The sequence below is a fragment of the Calonectris borealis genome, chromosome 12 (assembly GCF_964195595.1).
Source record: "Calonectris borealis chromosome 12, bCalBor7.hap1.2, whole genome shotgun sequence".
NCBI lineage: Eukaryota > Metazoa > Chordata > Aves > Procellariiformes > Procellariidae > Calonectris > Calonectris borealis.
The window spans coordinates 5,278,202-5,303,308 of record NC_134323.1 but is presented as its reverse complement, the minus strand read 5'-3'; the positions used below and the strand labels follow the sequence as shown (position 1 = coordinate 5,303,308).

The 25,107-nt window shown below is 38.7% G+C and overlaps 1 protein-coding gene across 5 annotated transcripts in view; it reads left to right on the top strand.

Annotated features, from left to right (window-relative positions):
* Positions 1 to 24,330, top strand: part of FTO (FTO alpha-ketoglutarate dependent dioxygenase) — a 258,747-nt gene extending 234,417 nt beyond the window's left edge. For 4 of the 5 annotated variants that reach the window (XR_012675371.1, XM_075161131.1, XM_075161129.1 and 1 more), the window contains one exon: positions 16,856 to 24,330. Coding sequence is in view for 4 of the 5 variants with exons in the window: in XM_075161131.1 (XP_075017232.1) it covers positions 16,856 to 17,006 (151 nt within the window). In the remaining variant the exon portion in view is untranslated. Of the gene's footprint in view, positions 1 to 14,466; positions 14,629 to 16,855 lie in introns of those variants that run through there. The other variant, XM_075161133.1, reaches the window with a different exon arrangement.
* The last annotated feature ends 777 nt before the right edge of the window (positions 24,331 to 25,107 follow it).

The following is a 25,107-nucleotide window of genomic DNA, read 5'->3' as shown; positions in this document are numbered from 1 at the left end:
TGCTCACGGTAGTGCCAATAGACAGTAATGAACACTGTACAGTAATTGAAACGAGGTGCTTCAGATGAATCTCAGACACTTTAGCAGGTATAACTCTGCATCTAAAAAGCATGAATATCAAGTTAGCAGTCTGCTGAAAAACTTGACTTTCCATCAGTCCCTTGGCAAGGGCAGGAGGTTATTGGGACTAATCAAGTTGGTCTTGTGGGTAGCCAGTGAGGCCTTATGGTTTCCCAGGTGACCTTGGTCCTGTAATGCACTGTAAAGGACTGACTTTCTCCATTAATAGTTTGTTTGAGAGAGCTGGAAAAGTGACTTGTAATACAGCTGCTTTTTCCAGATTCTTCCATAATGACATTTTGAACAAGCAGATGATGTCCTTTGATTCAGTGTGACCTTGTATGTTTTGGTGATTCCAGGATGCTTTAACAGGAATGAAGTACATGAAATGATAAACATGCTGTTTACTTACATTTTTGTATCTCGAATATTTTTCGTAAACTACATGACAAATTGTAATATTAATTAAATGTTTGTGTGTGTACATGCCTTTTGGCCAATTCTCTTTTCAGTTAAACCTATGTATATTAAAAAGTTAGACTTATACCTGTGTATAACAAGCGCAAGAGAATGGAGAATACGGATGCTTCTAAAGGTTTTTATTCCCTGCATCAGGGTTTTTCTCTCCATAGTGGTATTGGGTTCAAAGGCTAAGCTGATACTTTTGGGACTTTGGCAATAGAAGTCTTCTGTCTTCTTTCATTCTCCTGGCGTATCCATTCCAATTAGAATGTATAATTTTAAAGCAAGATGTATTACCAGGAGTTTTTAAAGTCTTACTCAAAGTAAGCTCGTTAAAGAATGGTTGTGTAAAAGTTTGAGCATCATTGTATTTAGGATTTTTGTCAGCTGTTTTGACTTCTATCACAAGTTACTAGATTTTATCCTTTTATCCCTGTGCTAGCTGTGTAACTGCATGGTTTCCAGGCAGGAATCTTTCCTTGATTTGAAATGAAGAATATTCTGTTCCTTTAATAATTTGTCCCAGTGTGTGATTGACTTCAGTGTGAAAAAACAGGCATATTTGAATTTCTCTGGGTTCTTTGTCAAATTCCAGCTTCCTCTGCTAGACAAGAGAGCTCTTTCATACAAGATATTTTCCTTCAATCTATCAGTTTTAAATCTGATAAGTGAAGCAAATTGAGTTAATCATTATTGTGTATTTTCCACCTGTCTCCACAGTCTCTTTTCTCTGCTGTCTTCAACGAACTTCTAAAAAGCTGGAAACAAGGTTATTCCGTGTTACTGTCATATTTGTCTACGTAGTGAAATACAGAAGGATTAGGTACTATACTAGGAATTCATTTTGAGTTGTCCAGCGTAATACCTACATTTTTTTCAGATGCAGTGGTTTTGAGCACAAACTCATCAATTTTCCAGTCATCCTTCTCCCTATCATTGCATATAGTTCTGTAACAGATTTGATCCTGATCGTTAAGTAACCTGGCAGAGCTAAGTCCCGTCCACACATTTTTCAATCATATCAGTCTCTGTGCTATCTGCAAAAATTGTCAAGTAGCTGATCACGGCCATTTACTTTCAAAATACTGATGAAAATGTGACTAATACTGGCCACCGTATTGGTCTCTGGAGGAATCCCTTGTGAGGGTCACCATTCAGTAGTGATTCCCCATTGATGTTTATCATTATGTTACTTGATAGCCATTACTTACTTGTGGTGTATGTTCTGTTGACGTTCAGTGCTACTTGGGAAAAAAAAAAATCATTCACTAGCTAGCGTAAATCAATTCATCCTATTCCTCCATTAGTTTCTTCTAGTAACTGAACTTGTCAGCTTGAAGGGTTTGTCCAACAAGATTTGTTTTCCAGAAAAAACATACTGATTGGCATGCTTTATATATTCGTCTTTATCTGTTAAATGAATCCTGTACTAGCTTTTCTGTTGCCTAATGATATGCTACAGGGCCTGTAGATACCCGGATCACTCTATTTCCTTTGTCATGATAGTAGCACTCTAACAGTCTTTATAATTTCCAGAATTCAAATCAACATTATTGGGCCACAGAGTTCTTCAGTCTGTTACAAGTTAATACCACAGCATAGTGCCAGACGTTAAGATCTCTAAGAGGTCTGGCTGTATGCAAAGATGGATACTGTTCTTTTTTGTGTGCGTTCTGGAGCAAGTTGAGAAAAAAATGGGTCTGAACACTGATAAAAGCTTCCTGGCACAGTGCTAGCTGACTTCTACCAAGAGGATTTTTTACATTGGTAGAAGATTATTTAATTCCCAAAATCCAGAGGTGCAGAGAATAACACCTTTCGTTGTTTCCGAGTAAAAAATACAAAAGGCAGACTGGCAAACAAGATTTTTTAAGCCCCAGAGTTTTCATAATGCAAAGGTGTTCTCTTGAAGGTATTCTAAATCTTCCAATTAGAAAGGTGACAAATATCTCTAGAAGATTGGTACTGGGTTTAAATTATGAGACAAATATAAATCAACAGTATTTTTCCAATATCTTGTCAGGAGGAAAAAAAAGGGGAAGTGCATGGAGCAGTCCTGGAGGACTTGAAAAGAACCTGCAATTAAGGTGTGATTTCACCAGTGTTTCACTCTGGCTAGACAGTCAAGCCAACATCAAGTAAACTCAGCCTGGTAAAGTCATTAAGGCTTGGAAAAGAGAGATCAAATTGATATCTGTTAACAGAAAGTAGCTAGCCCAGGCCTGTCCCTGTTTGGGCAGGCAGCAGCGTTCTACGTGCTCAATAGTGGTGAAGTGCTAGAAAAGCTAACGTGAAAGTGGAAAGGACAAACTCTGTAGGAGAAGGTCTAAGAAAATGGGCTTTTCGTCTTGCTGAGGAATGTCATTAACTTCCCCAGATGCTCTTATTGGCATTTCATAAACAGGAGAGCGTGTGAAATTTCCCTGTAGAACTGCACATATCCAAGAAGTGCAAACTACAAATTAATAACTCCTCAGGAGTACTTAAGAAGGAAAAAAGAAGATTACTTGATTGTTTGCATCAAAAAGAGGAAGATTATGTAGCTATTGCCAAAACCCTTAAAGTTTACATTAATTCCTTGGCCTTAAGATAGGTTGGAGCAATAATATTTCAGCAAAGAAAAAGGTGAACACATACTTTGCATTTGAGATTAATATAATCACAATATTATTTGAAAAAGCAAACTAAGTAGGAGGGATATTAGGTCTGTTGCATGCTCAGGGAAGCAGTGTTTCTTGTAACAGGAAGAGAAGAAATTTCATCAGGACTTCATTGAAAGGAATGACTAACATAGGTCAGCTGGCAAGCAATAAACTAGGAAAAATGGAGTCTGAAATACAACATTCATAGACAAAATAAAACACATGGAAGACCAAGACCATCCATTTTTCATAAAGTTTAAATAACCATTCTTTAGCAGACGCAGAACGAAGGAAGACAAAACAGTAGGTCTCTTGTGAGAGTAATGAAATGGATACTTTTCATTACATGTATCTTGATTTCCCATGAGTCTGCACAAAGTACGGAGGGATGGACAGCTTATGGCACCCAACAAGAGAAGATTTCCGTTTCCTCGGGCTCAAAAAATTACACCCTTATCAACAGAATTTGAACCTGACAGTGTGGCTACTATATAGGTTACTTGGCAGAAATCCCTGAAAAGTGCTGCTAGTACGTTATTGTAGTCCTGCATTACTTCAGAGAACACGTGGAAGATTCATGCCCATTGCATAATGAGTTAGAGAGGACAGGTCAGTGCAGTACAGGGACTGGAGAGGATAGGGACTGGGGTAGGGATAGGATGGCTACCTCAAGTTCTTAAGAAAAATTGCAGTTAATCATGTATTTGTATACGGCTGTGCATTGAGCAGTGATGTAGAGATCATCTCTAGGGACTCTACGCAGTGAAGCTTTTAAGCCTGTGCTGAACTTGAAATATATTTGAAAGTTCCACTGAGCTAAATGAGATTTAAATATGTGACTATGGGTTTTGCTCAAACCTGATAGAAGATTGAATCAAGCCCTTAATTAACTAATGTAGGAGGTCTTTGGAATTCTGATGTGATGTTTTAAGAGGAATTATATGGCAGAATAACATGAGAGTAGCATTGCAGGGCAATCAGAACAGCAGATGTCAGCTTCTCCCATTAATAAACTTCAGGTTTTGTAGCCATTTTATAAAAAAGAATTAGTCAAGAGAAATGTTTGAGAATGAATTTGAATTGTGCCTTGCAAATACTAACAAAATAATCCATCTGAACTGCTCTTAAGGCATTGGCACCATATGCTTTATTATCATTAGAGTGTTCCCTATGGCAGTAGCTTCATCCAAGAAGAATTTCAAGAGTAGTTGCATTACCTATTGAAAAGCAATTTTTTACTTTCTGTTGAGGCAAGATAGTTTTATGAATAACTCTGAAGTTTACTCCGAAGGCCATTTCAGTCGTCCGTAGATCTTATGATATTATGTTACCTTCTTTCATTTCAAATTCATAGCATAAGAAAGAAAAAGAATGACATAAATTGGATGTTAGAAGAGTTCTGAAGGTAGACATCAGAAGAATTCAAGAGTAAGAAGAGAACTCAGCATTATTTGTTATTTTCCATCCTAAAGTAAAAAGAGAACAAAGCATCAAAAGCATCAGTAGTGAGAGATAGCTCAAAGCCAGGACTATATATCATAGCGTATAAAACAAGTGAGTTGGCACCACTGAAAGGTCTAAAGTCTTAGTCTGTGGTTTAAAGTCATTGATATTGCAGTCAGAAAGATTCTTTATACCACGAAAAATAATATGAAGAGCTATATGCATTTGTTGCAATAGATGTTTTAGGTTTTACCTACTAGTAGCATTTTGGTGTATTCACTTAGGTGAATAAGTCTTCATGGTGCCGAGAGGTTTCAAGTCCACTGATAGAATGTTATAGGTCGGGATCTTGCACTTTTTTTAAGCACTCGTGGAAATAATGTCTGTGAAAGTAGGGCATGATCAAGTGCATGTGGTTTATTGTGTGTTTAAATTGATTGAATGCAATCATATTCCATAAAGGAAAGTGTATTCCTGTCTAATAACTTTAAATCATCATTCAGTCTGTACTGGAATTTTAGTTGGTATTAAAAATATTGCAGAATTACATTAGTTGCAAAATTTTGAGGTATAGTGATGCTGAACTTTCACACAGAATTTCTTCCCTTAATGCAGTTGAAAATAGGTAAAGAAATGCGTTTATTTGCACTGTATTTGGGCCATGGTAATTATTTACAAGTTAAAGTAGAAAAGGATATTTAACATCTCTGTATAATGCTTTCAGTTATTTGAAATGCAAAGCGTAAATAGAAAACATTCTGAGGTCTTGTTTGGCAATCAGAAAGATTTACTCCACTTATAGAAGTAGAGGAGAAGCATATTGAGCATATTGTTGCCATATGATTTTTATTTGTGCCTGGATATACTGTAGCATTTCCTGGGACATCAAGTCTATTTCTCTGCCAGCCCTGGAATTTTTTTGGTGGTATATTTTTATACTGATTTATCCATAAAATATCACTGAATAAAGCAGCAGCCATGGAGAAATTCTGCAGTGATTGAAATGTGATTAGTTACATGAGGCTTGCTTTCTTAATTCCTGAGCTTCTGTTTCCTCTTTTTGAGCTTCTCTGCCTTTCTTGTATCTGTTTTCTCATTTCCCTATTATTTGTTCCCTCCTGCTTCTGTTTGACCTCATGTTGACCCAAAGGAAACTGTGTTTTAGTCCATAGGATTGCATTGCTCTTATAGTATTAGTTCCAATATATGTTATAAACATTCTGGTTGCAGGCTACAGCCGAGGTGCACAACACAGGGAAGACAATGTAGTTCTGCAGCACAATAAACCCTTTTTTTTTAATTCCCTAAGCCACATAGGAGTTCAAGACCATACCTCTTGATAGAAAATGTGGTGTAAGCTCCTCTTTCATATGTGTGTGAGTATATATGTATCTATGTATACAGAGAGAGATGTATATATGTACACATACGTATTTATATCACAAGTTATAGTGATAAGCAAGATCTTAATTTCAGTCTGCAGATAGAGAGTTAGTCTTGTGGTTGTCTGGCTTTCCCATACGGTGCTTGCTATCAGTCTATCGCGGTTTCCTTTCGGCTAATGAAGCACGCGAATTCCCTGAAATGGACCAACGCTAGTGAGAGCTGCGTTTCGGTAAGAGCCTGAGAGCAGCTAGACACCATGGTTCCTGGGGCAGGATCTCCATTTGGCATCACTCCCCCTAATAAACTTACATCAACAAAGGACTGTTCCGTGTGAAATCGTATGCGGAGTCCTTCTTGCACAATCGTTACTACAAATACCTAAGGTCTGCGGTTCCCTTCTGCTCCCAAGTGTTCCCTTCTGTGTCACCCTTGCTCTGGTCCTGATGGAAGTTGTGGGATTTTGAGGCTGGGTTGTGTGAGCAGCTCGCGGGAGTGACGCAGGAAGCGCCTCGGGCTGGAAGGATTACATAGCTTTGATGCTGAAAAGATAGAGCCCATTTCTGTCCAGTCTGATTTAAGGATCAAGTAATATGGTTACTGTTAGTTGCATTCCCTCCTGTTTCTTTTGATTTTACTTTCCACATATAACAAATAGGGATTTGTCATACAGCAGTTGATTTTTATTAATGTGAAAAGATATCTTATGGAAAAATGCACACTCAACAAGGAAAATGTTTTGGCTTCCTTGGGGAAGGGCAGAGCTGCAAACCCTGAAGTTCTTTGGAAGAGGGGGTTGCTTACTTTAAATGAGGGGGCATTCAACGAAGGACCATCCTCCTGCAGTGTCATCTAAAACCACCCTATGTTTACATTTTTCCTTGGCTATATGACATCCACATAAAAGGAGTACAAAAGATAAAGTGGAACAGTAAATGATGCTGGAAGCATCACGAACTTTTTGGGTGGCATTCTTCTGGAAAACACAGTATTGTTCGACAAATGTGCCATACACATGGCTCAGCCCCAAATCTTCCAGCAGTCTAACACTGGCAAGGGAGGGCATCTGTGGCCCCCTGGGAAGCAGGCTGTGGAGATTTCCTTTTCTCCTCTTTGTTGGTTTTTATTTCCATTTCCTTTTCCTCTCTTTTTCTCAGTCATTTAACGCCGTTCTGCACAACAGAGGGGAGCATCTGGCCCCAAGTAAACACCCAATAAAATAAGTGGGGGAAGTTCACAGCTCCCTTGATGCCATTGCGTCTGTCTGTCTGGTTGTGGACTCAACAAGATAACCATGCATCAATTTACATTGTCCAGGCTATCTTCACAACCAGAAGTGCTTGAAACCTTATTTTAATAGAAGCTTAGATTCTGGAGAATACTGTAAAATCTCTCCAAAGGCTCCAAATCAGCAATTCCATCTGTGTTTCTGCAAATGTAGAGGAACAATGCCCCAGCTGATTATGCAAACAGAATGAAAATAGTTATTTTAAAAGTGCATAAAATCAATACTTTGGGGAAAACAAGTCAGCTGTGTTTATACTCAGCATATAGCAGACATTTTGTTTCTTTGTCTGAAAAAATCATAAGAAAGCAAGGATCGCAAGTGAAATAAAACAGCTGATCACACAGTGCAACAGAGGGGACTGGAACATCAGATGTCTCGGCAAAGGCTTAGAGCATTTTAGGTTCCTTTTGAGAGAATATAAATTATATTGAGGTTGATATATTTCTACGTTGTTTGAAGTCAAAGCCAAATATTCTCAGCACAAAGGGAATAACTCACATCCCATTGCTGGTCATGAAAAGTATATAACTAAATCCATGTCTGTGGTGCTGAAAATTTCCTCCTAAATGCTGTCTCTTTTGGACTGATGGGATTTTTTGCAAGTATCGGTATGAAGGGATGTGTATATAAATATGTATAAACGTGCTTCTCATACAGTCAGGATACATTGCTTGTATACATACTATTCTAAAAACAGGAAACAACAGCATCTGAGAAACAGGGCTGAAAGGGAACAATTTGTAGACCTATAGGTTAAATTGGATTAAACTTCATCTTTCAGCAAATGCTGTGTTATTTATTCAGTATTTCTCTGGGGGATTTCCCTACCCCCTACATTTTATAGAGAGTAGTGATGTTTCTTAATTAAAAAATCAAACAAACATGGAATGGAGGCTGCCCCACACAGCCGTTCTCTGGTGGGAATAGGGGACGCACTGATTTTCTCATGGACAGTTTCTAGGTCTGTTGGACAGAGGCCACAAAGGAGAGGAAAAGCTCGCTCTGGGGAAGTCAAGTTCACATCACGCATCCGATGCCAGCGCTCTTCTCAGTGGCGTTACTGTTGCTGCAGTGCCATCTACTCGGTATTCCCCTGATAATCTCATCAGAAGTATCTTTTGGGTAGATTTCTGTTTATTAGTTCACCCACGGTAGAGTTAATATATCGGAGAAAGGAGCTTCTCGTGTCCTCTTCCATTTTTTCCACCCAGAGCTGGAATGTTTCTGAGGTTTTGGGGCTTTGTTTTACAATCCCCATTCTGTAGCTGAAGATACTGTGCAGCAAATCTTTATCTTTTCCCATAGCTTGTCAGCTAAATAGTTTAGAAAGACTGAAGTGTATTTTTGCAGATTTTAGTTAATATTGTAGCCAAAAAGACGTTGAAAATTTATTTTAATTTCTCTACAGTTAAGGCAAAGCAAAACATTCTTTAAAAATAGTTTTGTGAGTTTTTCATGTATTTCTACAAATACTTGTGAAACACGGTGCACCACTTGAAAACTCTTTGCAGTGCTTTGGTTGCTGTTATTTCAACATTTGGAGGGTATTAACAATTTAAGTTTTTCTCATATTTACCTGATTTACAATTTGAGTAATAATAGAAACTCTGGCATTTTCAAGTTCATGCAACTGTCACTTAAACCTCCTTAGCGTCAGGTCCATTGATCTCTCTCCTACCTCTCTGTGGAACAGCAAAACGCCAGTGTTAAAAGATGGATTCTGCTATGGATTCACTTTGTAGAAGTACACACAAGGATGATGCTGACGGTTTTCAGGCTACCCTACCATGTCACCAGTGATGCCTCAGGATATTTTAGCAGCGTCCTCAGTTCCAATGGAATGGCTGACTTTGGAGGCATAAAGCTCTTGGGTCAGTGACTGTAACTTTTGGTTCTGTAGCAAGGGCCAAATGCGTCAGTGACAGAAGTCGTTCCCAGCTTTTGAAAGAAGCAGACAGGAAAGATCTTCTAACATACCATCCTCTGTATTTGTGCTTGCATATTTGTGCACCTGATACATGTTTTTTTCTTGGATTAAAATTTAACAGATATTGCCTCCATCCCTTCCTAAATCTGGCATTCTCTTTTCAAGTTTCTCATCTGGAAAGAAACCCATTTTGTCCCTTCTATAAATGCAGTCCTGGTCTCAGCCATTACTTATGGCTAGGCACACTCTAGTTACAGCACATGAGAGAACAGCAGCAGTGACTTAATGTAAATAGGACAGATTCCTTGGGAACACACTGGGGATTAGATGTTCAAAAGAACGAAGCATTGCTCTCTTTCCATCTGGCCACTTCATTTCACTGCCTGTTTGGGACCAGTACTTCTGAAATCTGGTTTGCAAAGTCAAATATTGATGTAATTTGTTTTGTTCTTAAAAAGCAGAGTAAACCTGGGAAAGTTTTAGTTGTGCAGAGTCACAGCAGGGACAAGCATGGAACAACTGAAAAAAAATATTCTCTGCCAAGGTTGACAACTTTCTGATTGGTTAATTTAAAAAGCTAAGAAAATCTTTGATTTAAGGTTTAGATTGAACTCAATAACTTTCAAAATTCTAGTTTTGGCATGAAAAAATAGAATTTTGTTGGTGATAAAGCATTTACAGCCATATGAAGAAAACATCTTTCATAGTGTTATATTTCAATATATTTATATTTTCTCCATCCCTTGTTTTTTTCAGTAAACAGTTTTTAGGGTACAAATTATAAAAGTTAAATATAATACCAACTGAAGGATTTGTGAATTATTGGCTTGATTATGTTTTACGGAGTTGAAATAAAGAGATCAGAAAACATTCCACCCTAACCCTGTGTCATGATGGGGCGTTAACTAACCCCCATTTTCCAAACACCCTTCAATTTTGTTGAAGTCCCAGCTGAAATACTGATTTTGTGTATATTATTTCCTCTAAAACAAGTCATACCAGAAGTCAAAATTTCAACATTTTTTAACTATAGAGAAGTTGAGCTCCAGCTCCCTATGTAAATCTCGTGTCTTGGATTAGGTCTCCAGAAAAAGTACTCCCAGGAGAGCATAGGAGTGGTTTCCTTCTGATATAGCGGATCCAGGCTGGAGCTGTCCGTGCAGGAGGAGGGCACCAGTGACATAACGGCTGTTGCACGTTTTGCTCTCAATGGAAGAGTTGCCATTTCTTCAACTGCGTTTGTTTTCGTTGTTCTTTGAGAACAGTGGCGAGGAAGGCTACCTTATAGCTCTGTGAAACCATGCACCTTTTGTTTTGTACATTTCTACAGTTGTCTCAGCTTTGGGCTGAGCTTTGGAATTCAACTCTGGGTACGCTAAAGCTCTAGCGGCGTTGCCTGAGGTATGACATACATAATCACCCTCGCCATTTGAGCCCGGTATTGTTCCATGCGGCCAGGTAGGAGCAGTGCCGGCTTCAGGTGCCCCCCTCCAGTGACTGATGTGAGATAGTCAGCAGCTCCTAACTGGTCAGCTGGCAAAACCTCCCATTCATCACCACTGGTACGTAATGGACGTGCTGACAAATAGGTCTAGGTATAAAATTGTTCTCAGTAGTCTACCTGATGGCCTTAAACTTTAATCGGTGGTTGGACATTTTCACTGGTTACCAGCTACTGTGACCAAACAGGTGCCTGGAGTAGAAGAAAACTTAAAATTAGCCGTATTGTAATTTCTGAAATTTCTAATGCTGGAATGGGCATCCAACTGGAAAGCAGCTGCTTTTCAGATTTCTTACCCCCATTCTATTTTATCATGAATTACATTTTTCCCTTCCACCTTTTAATTTTTCATGAAGATGAATGAAAGTTCAGTTCTTCAAATAACAGGGGTGACTTTTCCAATCCTTTTTAGGGAGTTTATCCCAATATCCTGTCCATGTCCACCGGTGAAGGAGAATGTGTATTTAGAGCATCAATTTGAGTTTTTACTTTAGAGTTTTTCTGTGCTTTACTGAGCAATTCAGTTTGATAACACAGATAATTTTTTTCTGTGGCAACTTTGAAGTTACAGAACATCACATCTTGTTACTCCACATTGTGTTAGCTGACTTACAATGCCAATAATGTAACCACTGTTGTAAATAGACAAAAAATTTAAATTTAGTATCCCTTGCTAAATTTCACTTTGAGAAACTATATTCAGCCTATTTCATTCCTTCCATAGTTTCTTTTGGATGGTTTTTATTATTATGCTTACTAGCTCGTGTCTATTGTGAATGGTTTCTGGAAAAGCATTTGGATTGAAATCTTGGCCTTGTTGAAATCATTGGAAGTTTCAACTTTGACTTCAGTGGTATCAGGTTTTAGTTGTGATGCGTTCAGCAGCAGAAGGAAATTTGTCATACCGGCACATACACTATTTAGAAAAAAGAAAAATCAAGGTTAACTTACTTGAGTAATTGTTCTCGTGTATGTAATCTCATCTTTTCTCTGTGCTTTGCATAACAATTCAGATAGCTGAGAACGCACTGTATTCTCTTGTATATGCTCTGGCAACTAAGAATGTCAGCTTGAAATGACATGGGATAATCCTAACACCGAGATTAGAGTAACTACACATAGTTTGCATAATAATTTCCAGGCAGAGGAAAGGTTTGAAGGACAAGGATGAAAAAATCCAAACCTGCAAGCAAAGCTCTATGTGCCAGGTACCTGTACTATGAGGATTTATGTTCATACAGCAGAGCTCTGTGTTGGAACAGTAATAACCCGTATTTGATCAGACCCAAATTTGCAAAGTCATTGTGAATCTTAAGAATGGAAGATGCTGTCTAAAGAAGCTAGTACTGTTACTCTTACTCAGAACAGCATCCGTGTTAGCACTGTTGTCTCATTTTAACCTATGCAGTATGGGTTTAATGAATGCATTTGTCTTAGTAAGGTGATCCGAGTGCTGTTTTTACCTGGGCCATTGTTTTGAAAGATACTCTGAAGTTCTGAACTAACAGCTCAGTAACACCTTTATTCTAGCATGAATGGAGGGAGCAAATAACTCCCATATAAAACATAATCATTTTAGGAATGCTGTAAGTAAGCATGTATGGGTGAGTGTGTACTTTTGTAAGCAAATATCCCATCCTCCCTTTCTGGCCATATCAGTACATGGGGAAGATGGCCAGACCCATGTTCCTTGACTTACCGTATGAATTTCCACGTGATCTCCATTGGTCTTTGAACTGCCGAGCGTAGGCAGCTAAATTAGTACCATCTAGGAAACTGGACTATTCATATCATCTCCTCACTCTTACACGCCTGTGCAGTCTGAGCCACGATTGACCCCTATTGATCTGATTTGACTAGACTTCTGTGGAGTAGACTAACAGTGCAATAGAATCCAGGGACCCTAATTCACAGTACCTTATTTAGGTTCCTAGGTAATAATTCTTATTTGCATTAATCACATTCATCAGAAGAACCCGAGGCCGCCTCCTGGCTTATATGCATTCCTGTTCCTCACAACGGAACAAAAAAGTATCTGCTCTGAAAAAAGAGTGTTTTAAATATATTGATACTTGATACTTACAGTTGCAAAACTTAACTGTTAGAAAAAAGACTGTTTTTCAAATCAATGGCTCACGCATTACTGTAAAATATATCGATTGAAAACAAAGCATAATGTTAGTCATTTAGTCAGTAGAGTGATGCAATACTGGAATAAATTTATCCTTTGACTTTTGCATTAACCTTTTATTGACTGCTTGCATACTCATAATTAACACACACTTTAGCTAGCTTGGTTAATTTTAGCATCGTGATCACTGTCCTCTAATGTAGCTGACACCCTGATCATCAAAATGTCAGTGCGGCCCAGGGGACCATAGCCAGGCAACCGTCTGTCTCAGGGCGTGCACACCTGCGCACCCTGAGATCAGCCACCTTCCAAGGCAAAGGGCCGTATATTGTCATACAAATAGTCATACAGTCATACACGTGTTTGTCATGACTTGGTTGAACTTACATTAGTATTCAGCTATTGGTAAATATTAATGAGCAAAGTCCATTTGGCAAAAGTAGACAAAAAGGGGATCAAAAATCTGTAAAGTTGACAGGGGAGATGTAGGGAGAATGTGCACTGCAACAGAAAATAATTGTTCCTTAAAAATTGGCTGTTTTAATTGAAACTGGCACAGGTCTTGGTTGTTTTAGCAAGAAAGTGGGGACCATGGAGTTTTGTGCATTCTGCACATCTTTAGACAAATCGTCTTTTCTTTAATATGTTGGTGAACATGTATTATCAAGGTGTTGGAGCTAAATTGCTCTGAAATATATCATGGCAGTTTTTCTCTTCTCCTGCTGCAAATAAGGTATGAAAGATGCCTCTTGATTTGGCATCTGTTCTGTGTCTCAGAGCATGTGTTATTTCTACTCTTAACACATTTTGTGCATACAATATACACAGATTAGATCTACTCTCTTTTGGACATTTGACTTTCTTAACTCAAATAACAGTTTTTAATTTATATATAATATTTTAATTAACTTAAAATATTATAAATCTTGGTACTTTCCCACTACCGCCATACTTTGATGTTTGCAGTGTTTCCCACATGGAGCCTCATAAATTCTTTTGTATCTGGGAAAAGACAGAATTTCTGTTTATCCTATCACTGCTAACTTATGTTAGCTATCTTTTCCCAGATACAAAGGAATTTGAAAAAATTCTGTGCAATTATTTAAGTGCCTTTGATTGTTCTGCTTCAGTTAAAACTGTTGCTATCCTGTTGCAGGATCTTCAGGTCTGTTACTCTGCTACAAATTAAAGACCGTTGTAGGAACAATTTCTCCCACAGAAATTTATTAAAATCAATAGTGATGTACTAATCTGGAAAGGACTGTTCTTGCACCCTAACTCTGAGTCAGAAAGCACATGTTTGGATGACTGCATTCAAGCTTGTGGATGCCATTCAGGTGAATTGCTTAATGAACTGCCAGGTGCAGCGATGACTGCTGAGAACCCAGCCCCATGTCTTTAAATACGAGCAACTTGAGTTCACTTTGATGTCAGTGAATCCAGCACAGGGATTGTAATTTTGGTCAAAATAGGCGACTCACAAAATGTAAAAATGTAATGTTCGCTGCTGTTCTTGCTAATGATATAAAGCAAAGCAACAGAAATCCTGGACAGAAATACAAAGGAGCTATGGGATTGCAGAACTTGGAATATTACGGCACTGCTTTCCCCTTTTTTCTACTTTTGCAGTGCACTGATGCGTTTCTGTCATCAGACTTGCACGGGAAGTCCAAGGACCTGACACACTTCCATTCCTCTAATCCCTCACATGGAATATGATACGGCTAAAACTTCCCAAGTGCATGATTGTCTGGAAGTTAAGGCACATGCTTAGTTGTGGAGTGACCTTTCAGAGATGGCTCTGCTGGTAAGAAAAATAGAGAAGAGAAAGTAGCAATTAGCATAGTTGCTCATGGGCTGTCCAGTCACAGCATCACTGTGACTGCTGCCACATTTACGGCAACACAAATGCCCAAAGCCTAAACGTGAGAGAAAAGCTGGTCAATCCATTTGTGTGAGAGAGCAAGGGAAAAAAGAGACATGAAAGGTAAAAAAAGGGCTCTGAAATGGTGAAGAAGCTAAAAGTTGGTATGTTTTTCCTCTCAGTGAAAACTGATGTGTGAGAGAGAGAGTGTTTATTATTATAAGTTGAGTTTTGCAGACCACGTAACATGCCTGCAGTATTTACTGGCTGAGCTTCTTGATTTGTCATCTGCAATAATCTCTACATGGTTAATTTATCCACTTTTAGATTGAAATGCTTAAACTGGAATATCTTATACTACCCAGCAAACTGAGCGTGTTATTTTGTGCCAAGGCAGAAAATAAAGCAAGATTTTAAAAGCCTTATACAGTTATGCTGTAATTAGTTTCAGCTTCCCCTGCATATTAATTTTCTCCTGTTCCTTTATATAATTTGGAAAATGTCTTCAGAACACGATGGCACAATCAGTTAAGTACCTCTCGGAACTCATACACTAAACTGCATTTGCTCTAACAACTATTATAAAGCAGCCGGCAAAACAAATCCTCTGTTATTCTGTACAGTGCAGCTTATCAATGCAAACAGTTTAATATTTATGCTAAGAGGATTGTCACAAGTAGCTTCTGTTCCTTTAATTCTTGTTTTAAATAAATAATGAGAACATTTAAACACATTACTCTTCCCAGGGCCCTGAGGTCGGCTAATCTTATTATTTATGAAGTGATGTGCTACATAATAGTACTTAGTGCATGTTAACAGATGCTATTATCAGGGGCTGATGTGGAGAGCTGAAGATATATTGGAATGTTATGTGTTAATACTGTCCTTGTAGTGTAATGTACGATGGATTGAGTGCCCAGGATGCTGGTGCGGCAATTAACCACACACCAACATGGGTGTAAAGCTGAAGTATGTTTTCTCATGGGGATTACACTGCCATTAATAATTCCCAAGAGAAGAAGACATCTTTCATTTGGAAACAGTCTCTTCCAGAAGGCCGACGGTGGAGACAAGGAAGTTGCTTGTGTCAATATTTTTAGAGTTCATTTTACAGATATGAAAGACACATACATGTTTAAAACAACTTTAAAATTATTACAACAATTATGTGCTTTATAGAACATGAATTTTAAAAAATGTCTCACAAGAGATAGAAGTGTATTTCCACAATTTGCTTGTTGAAGAACTACGTAGACCTGCAGTATATACCAAAATTATAGTAATGCTTAGCATTTTGCTTTGTCTTGCCCCATTGCAAACATTAACTAATTAATCAGCAAAATGCAGATTGTTTGAGGAGAGGGGAAAAGAGAGGGGGAGAAATCCTCCTTGAACTGTGACAATTTTTTTGATGCAGCCCAATCTTCGGAGATGTGATGATTGCCACTTACAAAACTTTCCTCTGAAGGCTGCAGTTCAGCTGAATATTATAATTAGACTTCACTAGTATTGATGAATAATCCATTTAATAAAAAACACCGTAATTTAAACATTTTCTCTGGGGACTAACCTCTTAATTTAATTTTATTGAAGTTTTGCCCACCTATTCATCATTGGAAGTTGTTATTAACCTCCATTTTCATTTATCTTTATAGAATTTTCTCTTTTTATATTGCCTTTTTCAGAGCTAAGCAGGTTGATACACTTGTAAATCTCCAGAATCTACAAAGCTAGTCCGACTTCTTTAATATTGTTTAATCTATCCCCCCTGACCTTAATGCAGTAAATTCAGTTTAATCTTTCTCAATAATCTAGTAATACATTGGAAACCGGCAAACATTTAAATCTGATAATGGTTTAATCACATACTTTAAATAACAGCTGAGATAATGAAAAAATAATTCACCATATAAAGGTACACTAACTGAGTTTTCTCTGTGATTGGCTTTTTGAGAAATCCCTATAGAAAATACAAAGCCTACAACAGAAATCAACTTCACTGGAAATGAACAATCCAATTGGTCAGAAGATGTGGTATTTCTTTTTTATTATCATCTTTCTCTTTAAATTAATGCACAAATGCATCCTCGCTGTGTATTCAGTTTCTTGATACAGTTCTACTTAAATAGTTCATCTGCTTACCTTTCTTTTCAGATGCCAGTCAGAAGCGGCAGAGAGCTTGCCAGAAGACCAGAGACCAGAATGCCATCCCTTCTGGACAGATGATGAGTTTAATATGCCTCTGCCGTATGATCTTGAAGAAGTAATTGCTAATCTACAAAACCTTGTTCAGTGGGTAGAATAACAAGTGACCTTCCAGCCTAGAATTATTGATGCTCATCATTTGGAGAGAAACCTTTCAGTTTAACATAAATCTTTTCAGCTTTATGATTGCTTGATCGTGTGTTATTTTATGTGTCGATGCAGATTTTACTGGTCTTCACACAGTACCTTGGTTACTGTCTCATAATAAAAAAGACCAGGCCATAAATCTACGGAAACAGATGGTTCTTGAGACCTGAAGTCCAGAACACCAGCTTCAGTTCTTTCCTCCTCCACTTAATTCCCAATGACCCTACAGCCCCTGGATATCTGTTTCCACAATATTCTGGTGTTGGCTGGGGTAGAGTTAATTTTCTCACAGAAGCTAGTATGGGGCTATGTTTTGGATTTGTGCTGGAAACAGTGTTGACAATTCAAGGATGTTTTCGTTCCTGCTGAGCAGTGCTTGCACACAGTCAAGGCCTTTTCTGCTCCTCGCCCCACCCCACCAGCGAGCAGGCTGGGGGTGCACAAGGAGTTGGGAGGGGACACCCAACTGGGTGACCCAGTTGGCTGACCTCAACTGACCAAAGGGATATTCCATATCTTATCACGTCATGTTAGGCATATAAAGCTGGGGGAAGAAGGAGGAAGGGGGGGACGTTCGGAGTGATGGCGTTTGCTTTCCCAAGTAACCATTATGTGTGACGGAGCCCTGCTTTCCTGGAGATGGCTGAACACCTGCCTGCCGATGGGGAGTGGTGAATGAATTCCTTGGTTTGCTTTGCTTGTGTGCGCGGCTTTTGCTTTCCCTATTAACCTGTCTTTATCTCAACCCACAAGTTTTCTCACTTTTACCGTTCTGATTCTCTCCCCCATCCCACCGGGGGGGAGTGAGCGAGCGGCTGGGTGGGGCTCGGTTGCCGGCTGGGGTTAAACCACAACACACAAGTTCCCTTGGCATCTGAATTTCAGCTTCCATGAGTGCCTAGAACTGCCTCTGGCTTGGCAGGTTTGAGCAACACAAGGCATAGCGCACACCTGTGACAAAGCAGAATCTCTGATCTGGGTATCCTAATGAGAAGCCAGTTTGGGGTGAGCCTGCTGGATATCTTCAGAATAGAGCTGTGACTTCTTCATTGACTAACATAGACAGAGGTGCAGGAGATGGCAGAGAAAGCCCTTTAAGCAATGGCTCCTTGTTAGAGCATTTTTTCAGATGAGGAACTCTGGAGGAGCATCCTCACCTAGATCCCAAGGCTTTCTTGCTGTTTTTCATCATGGCAATTGAGTAGTACTGGGAGAGATTTCCGATATGAATCTACACCTCCTGGGCTCCCTGGAACTCAGAATTCGCTTCCTAACCATTACTTTGTTTCTGCATGTTGTGAATCCTATTCTGAGGCCAGGTTTCCCAGTGCATTGTCTTAAAGAGCTGATGGACCTAAGTAAGGATTTCCATTTGGGGTGTCGGGTCCCCTGACAGGTTAGATTTAGGTCGTGTGATACTGGGCATTGCAGCATCTGTATTGATCTGGTGACATCTATGAGAACAAAACCGGAAGACTATGAGAAATGAAGCTGTTTGTGATCTGTTTTGTAGTAACATGCTATAAAAAGAACAATTCTGTGTTGGACGATACAGGGCACTCCTGAATGAGAGAGAGATTTTTCATTTGGTTAAGTTGCTATTTTAACTTCAGCTGGTGTACGCTTTTCGCTTTGCCATAAAAAGCAGAAGAAAATTGTATTATGGTGAAACAGAACTCAGTCTGTATTACCACTACAAAAGAAACCAGTAAGACTCAGAGCTTGACATTGCCACCAAGAAATGAATACGCCTCCTGTGTTAATCTTCTGTTTAAAATCACCGTTGAGGCCAGGCTTACCCAGAGCATACCAGTATACTGTTATTGGCAAAGCGCTCTGTGTGCGGATGAGGCTTGTACGGTCGAAAATTGTACTTTTGACAGTATAACATATGCCAGACCTCCCTGGAGCTAAAGAAGCTGTGCCAGCAAAAATTCAGTTTTGGTGGTATAAAACTGTGTCCACACCTGCCAGCTTTTGCCAGGACAATTATATCAAGTAGAGATTGTACCTCGTAACAGCTTTGACGTGACTATGCCAGCAAAAGTGTAGAGACCTGCATCAAGCATTTTCATTGTGGTCCTGGACTTCTGCGAAAACTGTTAGCCACCCTGTAGAATATAAAGACTCTCTGAAGAATAAATTATTATTTAAAGTAGGTTTGATTATATTATAACCTTGATCCATACATTTACCTATTGTCTCTTTTGCCACATTTTGAAATACTATGCTATAGGCATAGCTTTTTCTTTCCTGCACTAGCTAAAGCTGGCTTTACCAGTGGGCAAATAGCATATATTTGGATTAATGCCACACTAAATACTGTTTACTTTGGAGATCACTTAGAGAAGAGCTAGCTGAAGATGTGGAAATTCTGCTTTTGAAAAGGCAGTTCTCACAGAAACAGATATTACTTTGGAAATGAGCAAGATGAATTCAAACAAGCTAATGATGTAACAGTGTTAACACAGCGTTTGAGGGGATTGTTTGTTTGTTTCTGCTGTTACGTTATGATTATTTTGTGTTTAATTAAGCGCTGCTAGAAACCATGGGGATCACGGTATTGAAATGAATCTGACAGCCATAAAAGGTAGAGAAGGCACATCAATGTTGTAGTTTGTAGCTGAAATAGAGGCATAGCTATTAAAAAATGATTGGCAAATAATTATTTCCAGCAGTAGTGAAAAAAAAAAACACTGGGTTTTTTCTTGTATCAGGAGACTGCTGGCAGCAATAACAGAATTTTTAAAAATACATGATTCTAGGCCTTGTCTAGGCTGAAGATTTAAGCTAGTGATTTAGCTGAACTAGTACTAGCCTCTGCAGTCAGATCGCACTCCTTTAAGCCATGGATGGCAATGACATAGACAAATGAACACCTTTGGAATGGATAAGACCTAAGATTCACTGGCAAAATACCAATAATCAAGTGGTTAAAGAGGATTAATGCTCTGTGTGGCATTCCAGTCTCACATCATCTAAATCAGTGTAACTTGACTGAGTTCAGTTGAAATACAGAAGTATAAGAAGATTTCATATCTCAAAGCCCACAGGAGTTGATAGCAAAGACATGAGTAAGGTTGATGGAAGTGTCTGAAGCATGTAGTAATGCCAAAGGGTACCCCAAAAGGAGAACATGGTTAAAAGTAAATACCTATAAAAAAACTCAGAGATCAAGTGTAAATTATTGCTGTGTTTGGATTACGTACTAGAAGCAGACAAATACTTTGAAGTTTATTTTATTCAGATAGTTATAATTTAGCTCATATTGCAATCCATTTATATTCTAGCATTAGATAACCCATTTCCATTTTGGATGAGCTGAAAGACAGAGCCTGTAATGGATGTTCTGTGTATAGCAACTGTTTGCCAAGTCTGGACGCTCTAGAGGCATGAGGACCAAGGTCAGTTTTTTTCAGGGAAGAGGTGAGAGCATAAATTAGCTTCTAACATTAGATTCAGTGATTCTTTTTAAATGGTGACGTTCACGACTTTGCTTACATTTACTTTTCATCAGCCATGAAAGAATTAAGGTAAAATAGTTCACTTGCACGTGTGCGTCAGGCTAAATGGATTACAGAAGATACAGATCTGTTTGCCTGTCTGCACTTGCCTTGAGACAATATTCATCAATTTTACAAAAGCTACTGACTAAACATGGAACCAATACAAATGAAATGCTTGAGGCAAGGGCTTTCTTTAAAAAATCTGATACAGAGTTGGTTTTACACTGATAGAAAGAAAATGTTGGCAGAAGTGAAAAACTTTTATTGTTTCTGTCATTTGGGGGATGAAAGGTAAAGGCCGTTTTTAAGTATTTGATAGAAAACTGCTGTGTTATGCAATGTAATTAGAAATGTTTTTATAATGCTTTATTCATATCTACATATATGAAAATATTTTATCCTGTAGGTCCTTTCTTCTTTTAAAAGGTTATGGAAATAAAAAATATTAATCTCAATGCAGTAGATTTTAAAGGCATCATGCTTATGCTCTGAGCTTTACAGCAGATTCTGATTATCTAAAGTGTAAATAAGAATGCCATGAGTAATCACCGACTGGAAGCTGTCCAGGATGGGTAACATGCAACATAACAAATATCCAGATCAGTTGTCTTGTTATCATCTGGATGTAGTTTTAGTTTCACTGAAGATGATGCAAGAGGCACTTTAAAATCTTGCTGGACTTCTTAATGCTGTGGGACAGATTCCACAGCCATAATAGGGATTCCAGTGCCATAACAGGAAAAAAAGAAATTAATACTAAAATCCATCATGAAAGATGGCTAAAATATTGTAGTGTGTTAAGAGTGGGCATTGCTGCTTTCTCAGTTATTGTAGTGCCATTCCACTAGTCCTGTGTCATGCTGGGGAATTTGGGCTAATGTAACAGAGATTAAACTAGCCCAGGAGCTGGTGTCTAAGCTGGGATGAGAGGAGGGGAGGAGAGATGAGATGAGATGCACATGAGATGCAAGGGATGTGCGTTCTCAAGGCCACAACTTCATTAACTGAACTCATATGGGAGTCATTGAGCAGTAACTTCTACAGTGCAGGTCAGGATCTCTCCCTTAATTGTTACCACCTGGTGCAAAGTTAATGTTGGCTCCTTAACCCCCCTCATGCCCCCGACAGCTGGTCCTCAGCTTTTTGCTAGGAGCTGACCACTGTCGTCTTGCACCAAGGTTATGGAGTTGGGAAGAGTGGTTGTTCCACTGTAGCAACAGGCATGAGAAACCCTGATCCTCAGCTTCAACCTCCACCTCTGTCCTACTACACCTCCATGGGCTGAGTACCTCCACTCAACGTCTGTTTCCCGTTTGAGATTCAAGTTGCTCCAGCTCATCTTCTGAACTATCTCACAGGGACGGTGAGCTGCTATGGGGAAGGGTCAGACAAACAAACAGAAGGCTGTTCACAGTGAGGTTCCTCGTGCGAAAAAAGACAACCGCTGCGCTCCCCACAGCAGAGTGAAAAGCTCAGCCCTACGCTAATCTAGCATTAGAGGGTGGGAGCTGTTAGGTAGTGATGAAAGACTCGGGCAAACACACCAACATTCAATGTTTCTGAGGACTCCCAACCTGCCCGATTCTGGCTGTCACCTCACCCCACCTGTGAGGGCAGAGGCAATCCTGAATAGAATGACTGTTCTCTTCTCTTTCCAGTCCAAACTGACACTCATCAGCTTCAGTGGGGCTGGGCTTGCATCTTCATTTACATTCATCTGTCCTCTTCACCTTAGCCTGGGGGCATTCATTGAACAGGGGAAGATAATTTATACAATTGCAAAAAGACTGTACTTAGAAGGCTGCAGAACTGGCTGAATAACATGTCAAATAAAAGCCAACAAATAACTGATAAAATAATCACATTAAACTTCACACATGACATGAAAACTATGGTTTATCTTCTTGTTGCTTTGGAGATAGCATTCATAATTCATATGATAGAAGAGGACATGCTATGGTTTACATCCTCTAATACTCCACTGGTTTTACAGTGCTTGTCCATGACGAATCAGAATTTGGTCACAAAAGTTGTTCTCCTCCCCCTCCGTATCGTCAAATACTTGCTTTCATGCCAACACATCTTGGTCTGATTAGTCCCCTTGATTAGAGGCTAAAGTAAAAAGTCAGGTGTATAGGATTCCCATTATCCTTTATTTCACTGCTTCTAAGAACAGGTCAGATAGAGTTATTTCAGTAAAAATGTGAACAATCAACTTCTGTTTACCATTAACCTTCAGTTTTCTTTTCTTAAAATCAAATCAGGGCTTGGTAGGCAGTTATTTTCATACATGCCCCTTGATCAGTGGAACAATCTGTCAAAAGTCATTAAAGCCTCTATTAGGTTGAATTGCATTCAAAGCTAAACTATCCAATCATTTAAAGGGCTGTGATGATTGTTTTTAATATAGTATACATTGATTTCTCTCTCTGAGTAGTAACGTAACTTTGAAACTAAGCATGTATGACTAGGGCTTTTTGCTATCCAGCATGCCCTGAGAAGCTCGGTTTCGTGTGGGAGATGAATGTCTACATGAAAAAGGAAAAAACGAATGCAGTGAAACCACCTGTATATTCTCAGAAGCTTTTCCTCCATTTTTTCCTATTTCATTGTATCCATCAAGGTGTAACGTATATGGAATGGGAAGAAATTTTCCAAGGTCCTTTGCTCAAAAGCTTCACTGAAAAATTTAATGTCTGATTGTGGTAATGTTTTAAAGTGGATTTTTATCTTAAGTTCTCAGGATGCTTTACAGAGAGAAACTGAGGCAGGGGTCAAAAGTGCGGCTGTGTTCTGACTGCTAACGCTGGAACCGAGCATACGTAACCCTCCATCGCTGGCTTGTCTCGATTACTTCCAGTTAATCGGCTCAGTTTACAGATTAAAGATGCTCTCACAGAAGTTTTTTTCTCCAAAGATATATCTGAAAGTGGAGCTGGAATCTGTCCTCCTCATGTCATGTTTAACATATTATTTCATTGCATAACATACAGTAATACATTTCAGGTAATAGAGATCTTTCAGGCCTCCTAATGTTTGATTAAACTTTCCAGTGAATCTTTTAGTTACATTCCAAGTCCCTGAGCTCTCAATGGGAAAGGTAAATTTTATTGAAACTATTAAATTATTCCATGGAGAATATGCAGATACGCAGTATATAATATAATATAATACAATCCACACTTTTTTTGCTCTATTTTAAGTATGTCCACTGCACACCCCACAAAGCGGTATAACTGCTGTACTAGGAAACTCTTTAGAAAATACCCTGTGGGTATGTGGGTGCTATTTATCAAGGTGAAGATGTATTGCTAGAAGAAACCAGAATGCTGGTTATGCACCTGTTAGCACTTTTGTCGGGTACCTATTTGGTAGTCTGGTAGTACTTTACTGAGTACTTTACTTTTCTAGTTATTTTGATGAACATCCCAATAATTTATTATCCAAACGTTATCAAAGCATTCCACAATTCTTTCATTGCTGTTCTTTCTCTTCCGTCCGCTGATGCCCTTTCTTTCCCTTTTGTCTCAGTGTTAACAGTAAGGTTATTAACAAGTTGTGTTCTTTGTTAGGCTGACATGACTTTGAAGTGAGAAAACTTAAAAACTATGTATCAGATACCATTCTCTCAAGTACATTTATTTTCAAACCAATTTATTAGGATAATTTTGCTCCTTGCTTATTTGGTACTGTTACATGTAATTTTTATTACGGACTTTATGTAACACTGCAAGATATATGGTGATATGTAAGTTTGTGTTATGTATTTGCTCATTTACTGGCATTTATAAAATAAACCACTTAGAGAATCTGTTTGTCTATCATTTGTCCTCCAGAAGGTGTCAGGTCTTGTCTTCAATACCTCATTGTTGCACTGCATGGAAGAAGAGTGTATTTTTCATACCATCTAACTTCAGGTGCCTACATGAGAAAAGTAATTTCTGTAAGCTTCCTATATGCTGAATAGTGAGAGGTAGGCTTCTCACAACTCAGAGATGCTCTGAATCTGCTCTTCAGTGGGGCATCTCTCTCGCCTGAACTGTATTGCAAGTCCAAGTTAGGGGGCATAGTTATCCTCATCTGCTTATGCTGACAATTTAATAATGGTAAATAGATAAAAGACATAATGGGGAATTTGTTGTTATTCTTTAAATTAATAGAATTAAATTCTGGTTATATTGCAAATCTTCTAGTGAGGAAGGCGGATTAATTTCTGTTACTTTGGTAAGACTCATAGCAAAAATCGACATGGCTGACTTTTACCACCTGTAATAGTGTTTCCTTCAGCAAAAATTTGTAGCTTTACTATAGGTTTAGAAGATACTCTTCTGGCTGTGCAACCTCACACTTCCCATACTTGACACAAACTCTTACATTATGTGAGTAGTAGGAACTCAGTGCCTACCAGCACTGCATCAACCTGTTTGACTGTATAAACTGTTTGTTCTATGTTTGTTGCAGTAGAGTTTGCAATTTAAAACATATGTAGTCGTGTTAAAGAAGGCAATATCAAAGAAATGTGTCTTGCACATAGAGTAAAAGGTGGTG